Below are 6,000 nucleotides of genomic sequence, written 5' to 3'. Positions count from 1 at the left end.
TTTAACCCATTCAATCAGGGAAAGCATCTGTCATTTTAGAATTTAGCTACAGTATATACATATGTGTGTGTCACAATTTTTCAAGAATAGCAGATCTACAAGCTCCTAGCGCGGCACTGGGTGCTGCGATATGAGCTTGTAGATCTGCTGTTTTTGAATAGCCAAACTATAAAATATGGCTAAAGTGGTTAAAATGATTGTGACGCTATATTGACAAAAACACATTTTGCTGGGGAACCCCTGGTACCCCTCCAAGGACCCCTGGGGGTCCCTGGACCCCACTTTGAGGACCAGTGGGCTAAGTGATGGTGACACTGATGACATTATGGATTGTGTGATCTCAGAGACATAAAGGCAGACATACAGTATCTACCTCCACCTCTAAACTCAGGGCAAAGTTTAACTGTCACTCTGCATCAATAAAGTGAGGTCAGGACAGACAGAGTCATGTAGGCATAACTGCAAAGTAAGCATGGTCTATTCCAGGCGTCTGGGACCCCTAGGGGGTCCGCCAAATCTTTGTGTGATATATATTGTAACGGCTGAGAAATGCAGCACCCCGAGATGGAGTCGAACCCTCCACCCATGGCGCACCAGTCCAGCCAACAACCCCCTGCGCCATTAAGAAGCTATCTCTCTTAGTGGAGGAAGTTGTGTTGAAATGACGGAGCTACAATATATATGTGTAACAGAGTGGTTCACTACCTCAGCCTGATGGCCTGAAAGTCTGATATCTCCCCTAATCAAAAGGAATATCCCTTTGGTTTAGCTGTTAAGATGTTGGCTTTCCACGTGGGAGACCTGGGTTCGAATCCCGGGGGTTATATATATATATATATATATATATATATATATATATATATATTTAAAGGTTTAATGACATTCACTTTTACACCACATTCAAAGTCTTTGTCCTGGTCCTTCAAAAGTGTACAAAAAGTTTTAAGTGAAAATTCCATTCCAGTGATCCATGGCAGGTGTTTTTCTCTCACATTTCTAAAGCCTTTTCAACTGCAATGAAAAAAGAAATCTTTGCCTGCGGGTGTCGCTGGTGAGGGATTTTGCCTGTCAATCATCGCCTCTGCTCCGCCCCCCCCAAAGGAAAGGATAGGGGAGGGGAGGGGCGAGGAGGAGAGTGGGCGGGATTAATCGACTGTGACCTCACTGTCGAAGGGCCAAGCTCAGATTACTTTTCAGCCTAATTATTCAGAAAACCCCAGACCACAGAAAATCCACTGAATGTTCTAAGTTCAGGTTTTTTGGCTGTAATTGAGGTCATAAAACCCCAAATAAAACATTGAAAATAAAAAAAGTTAAAATGAATGTCATAGAACCTTTAACCACTTGAACCCTAGCATTCCTTTTTCTGAGGAGAACTTTAGCCAAAAATAGCAGATCTACAAGCTTGTAGATCGACTATGTTTGGCAAAGAGGTATAAGGTGTAGAGGGAAAAAAGAGCGGACCAAGTAAACAAAAAAAAAGTTTAATCTGAAACTCAATTTTATACAATATAGAGGGGGTCCCTGCTTCATCTCTCTCTCTCTCTCTCAGCTAGGGGGTCCTTGGCCTGAAAACTCAATTCTATATGAACCAGTGGTTCTAAAAGTGGGGTCCGGGGACCCCCAGGGGCCCTCAATGTATTTTTGAGCGGTGTAACCGCTCCTATAAGTGGGTTTAGGACCCATCCGTGGTGAAAGTTTTTCTTTCCGTCACGAAAATGTGTCTTTCGCTGTGACGCCATGCTGTGGAAAACACGCCCATAGGCTAAGCTCTGCAGGACGTGCTGTGATTGGCTAGCGAGACATGTGATGAAATTAATAATAATGTAAAAAATGTAAGCACGTCACTTCGCAGGACGTGCTGTGATTGGCTACCGAGATGCATGATGAAATTAATAACTCATAAATAGCACCGCTCACTTCACACTGGGTGTGATCTTTTTTTTTAATGTAGACATCTCTGTTAGAGGATAAGGCCCTTGAGGTGCATCACCTGGTTTTCCAGGGGGTCCTCAAGGGGGTTCCCTTGCAGCTAAATGATTGACAGGAACCCAATGAACCCTTGCAGGTCTGTAACTCGTGAGAGTGTCCTCATGGAACCTTGTACACATATGGAACCAAATGAACCCTTACAGGTCCATCTGGTTTTGGTTACATAGGCTATCAGAGTTATGGGGGTCCATGACTTAAGTTAAATGCATACACAACTGGGGTCCTTGAAATTAAAGAGTTTTAGAACCACTGATATAAGCGCACACGCACACACACACACACACACACACACACACACACACACACACACACACACACACACACTCTCTCTCTCTCTCTCTCTTTCTCTCTCTCTCTCTTTCTCTCTGTCTCTCTCACACACACACACACACACACACACACACACACACACACACACACACACACACACACACTCTCTCTCTCTCTCTCTCTCTCTTTCTCTCTCTCCCTTTCTCTCTGTCTCTCACACACACACACACACACACACACACACACACACACACACACTCTCTCTCTCTCTCTCTCTCTCTCTCTCTCTCTCTCTCTCTCTCTCTCTCTGCGTGTGTCTGTCTGTCTGATGATGCAACAACAACCGACTGATAATATGTGTGTGCGTGTGTGTGTGTGTGTGTGTGTGTGTGTGTGTGTGTGTGTGCTGACGTAAAGGCCATGTGATACATGGATCATTCAGTTCTCAGGACAGGTTAAACGGTGTGTGAATGAACTGACTGTTCAGACAGAACGCTGATCACTGCGTTCAAAGCGTCCATCCGTCCATACATCACAACCAGACGGACTAAACAGCTGTTAAAGGTCTATTCATTCACACAGGGTAAGTGTTCTAATGCGTTGATGAGAGAGTGAGTTCATTAGTTAGTTTGTCTGCTAGAGAGCCTGAGTTATTCTTCGACGTACGGCGGTGTGTGTGTCTCGACAATCGCGACACGCTGTGAGCTTGTAGATCATCTGCAGATCCAGCAGCATGTTGGTTGGCGGTCATACTGCGTGCGTAATTACGCGCGACGCGCATGCACGTCAGTTCTATCATAGGCTATAGAGGCCACTGAGTTCCACGACCGTTTCCAGTGTTAATTTAATTTGTTTTAAGTTTTATAGGTTGCGAATAAATATCTCCTTTTTTCCATTTCCTATATTTAAAAAATATATATATATTATTAAAAAAAGATTTTAAAAGGTTGAAAAAAAAACCCACAACTTTTCATCAATTAAAAATAATTCCAACATGTTTCTAAAAGTATTTCATAAATAAAATCTAATAATTACCATTAATTAAAAATTAAAAAAAGTTTAAGAAATGTGAGCTTGTAGATCTGCTATTTTCACTAGTTTGGGTCCCGGGCAAACGTGTAGCTGCATAGTTTCTCTTTTGGTTATCGAGCTAAAAAGTTTGGGAACCACTGGTTGCTGGTTTAGTGATAAGATTAGTCTGTCTTAGTCAGTGATTAGTCTGCTAGTACCTGCTGCTGAGATGATAGCCTATATACACGTGTCATAATGAGCATAATCATAGTGTCTGATAGTTTAAAGGTAGGCTACTACTGTAGGTGATATATTCTTTCTTTCTTTTTTTGAAAGTAAGTGTTAAATAGCTCTGTATTCCCATTGTTGCTATTTAGTGTTTGTTCTGTAAAAGAGGTCATACACATCTCTCCAGCCCTTTTCAGGTCGGGATACCCATTTCACCCAATCAGCAGAGAGATATGATATAGGATGAACAAGTGAAATGAAAAAAACATTATGAAGCTGATCTAATCTAATCTAATACAGACCTACCGACATACCTGGAACGCATCTGTGTCACTTTAGATTTCTTTGGCTATTCAAAAATAGCAGATCTACAAGCTCATAACGCGGCACCGAGTGCCGCGCTATGAGCTTGTAGATCTGCTATTTTTGAAAAAATTGGGAATTTTTTTTTTTTACATTATTTTCAAAAAACTGTTAGGATTTAGAATTGTTTCTGAATAGGCCTCAGGTCTTAATGGGTTAAGAGTCTTGCTCAGGGACACACATCGTCCATATTCACACGGTGGCCATTTTGGAATTTAACATTGCGTTGCTGTGGCAACTGGGGTGGGCCGGGTGGCAACTGGGGTGGCATTTCATTGACTTAATGGCAATATGGCCGCCGTGTGAATATGGTCTATTGCTGGCTTGGCCTGGAATCGTACCTGGGACGCCCAGGGCCTCTGGCGCCCCAGGCTGGCTCACTAACCACTCAGCTATGGCCAGTCATGATAATTGAGTACTCTCTCTGGTTGACCTCTGTTACTGAACAACAACTCTATAGCAATGATCACTATCACATTACAGACCTTTAACCTTTCAACAAATATCACTGTATTACTCTCATATACTATAACTACCTTTAACGTACAGGCCCTGGATGAGGAGAAGCCAGGCTGACGCCTGGAGGACGACGGAGGAGGAACAGCCGTGAGAAGACACACCTTTATTGGATTCAGTCGCCAGAGGCAGCACAGCACTTTAAGTTACAGATACAGAGTAAGAACCGTACCGTAAGGTACAGCGAGGGTAGCAATACAAAGTGAACCAGGAGGTCGGGGGGGAAAGGAGAATAACATCACAAAAAGCAGCATCAACAATGAACAACAGACTACAATAGTATTATACAGTATACTGTATAGAGCAGCCTGCAGTGAGCAGAACAACAACAAGTCAACAACAACAACAACAACAACAACAACAACAACAACAACAACAACAACAACAACAACAACAACAACAACAACAACAACAACAACAACAACAACAGTGCAGTCACAACCAAACACGTATAAGCAAGAAGAAGCCTTACCAGGAGCCTGGAAAGAACCTCCTACAAGGTTTTTGTAGCTTCCATCTAGTCCTGTCTAATCGCAATTATTTGAGATAATCACAATATTTTTTTGCATAATCGTCATAATCGTTTCCATGTTGAAACATTTTCACACATTTTCAAATATTTAAAAAAGCAGAAATAGCTGATCTACAAGTTTACAGCGCGTCACGAGCTTGTAGATCAGCTATTTCTGCTTTTTTTTTACATGTATAAAATGTATTAAATATCTCAATAATTTCTTTGTATATTTCAATTATTTGTCATATCTGGTCTGTGCAATTTTTTGATTACGAAGCCTAAGAGGATTCATATGTTCCAACGTTCAATGGCCAAACACATTCATTAACCCATTGATACCTGGAACGCATCTGTGTCACTTTTAGATTTCTTTAGGCTATTCAAAAATAGCAGATATACAAGCTCATAGCGCGGCACCGAGTGCCGCGCTACGAGCTTGTAGATCTGCTATTTTTGAAAAATCGTGAAAATGATTTTTTAATATTTTTTTCCGAAAAATTGTTAGGATTTAGATTTTTTTTTTGCGGCCTCAGGTCTTAAAGGGTTAAATTGTTAATCGCAATTATTTGAGTGACAATTAATCGTCAACCTAAATTTGTAATCGTTACAGACCTTATACTTCCATCTCCGTGGTGAGACTGTGTGGACTATACTGGACTACTGGTGGTCCGTGGACTACTGGACTACTGGTGATCCGTGGACTACTGGACTACTGGTGATCCGTGGACTACTGAACTACTAGACTACTGAACAACTGGACTACTGGTGGTGGGCCTCGGCCGGGAGACAATGCACCGGCTAAGGACTACGGTGTTGAGGCTCCGGCCCGTCACAGCTCAGAGCGTGTCACACTCGCAGCCTCCCAGACCCGTGATGCTGCTGGAAGGGGGTCCCAGGAGGACCGCCTTCGCGCAGCCCCTGCGGCGTCTGAACGCATCGGTGGCTGCCGAGCCCTTCCTGAACGGGACCAGCTCTAACTACGTGGAGGAGATGTACTACTCGTGGCTGGAGAACCCCAGGAATGTGCACAAGGTAGCTCATCACACCAATATAAAAAATCTAAATTGATTTTCTAAATAATTGTGGAAAAATATCAATTAGTCTGA

The 6,000-nt window shown here is 42.6% G+C and overlaps 1 protein-coding gene across 1 annotated transcript in view; it reads left to right on the top strand.

Annotated features, from left to right (window-relative positions):
- Positions 1 to 2,737: 2,737 nt before the first annotated feature.
- LOC308077789 (2-oxoglutarate dehydrogenase complex component E1-like) overlaps positions 2,738 to 6,000 on the top strand; it is a 41,428-nt gene continuing 38,165 nt past the window's right edge. The window contains exons 1-3 of the mRNA XM_080418719.1: positions 2,738 to 2,845; positions 4,414 to 4,880; positions 5,505 to 5,926. Coding sequence (XP_080274845.1) covers positions 5,684 to 5,926 — 243 coding nt within the window. The 5' untranslated portion in view covers positions 2,738 to 2,845; positions 4,414 to 4,880; positions 5,505 to 5,683. The remainder of the gene's footprint in view (positions 2,846 to 4,413; positions 4,881 to 5,504; positions 5,927 to 6,000) is intronic.

Source organism: Gymnoscopelus braueri, assembly GCF_963280865.1.
Source record: "Gymnoscopelus braueri genome assembly, chromosome: 22".
In the NCBI taxonomy this organism is placed as follows: Eukaryota; Metazoa; Chordata; class Actinopteri; order Myctophiformes; family Myctophidae; genus Gymnoscopelus; species Gymnoscopelus braueri.
The sequence above is the reverse complement of the archived record's forward strand: the minus strand, read 5'-3'. Positions and strand labels throughout refer to the sequence as shown.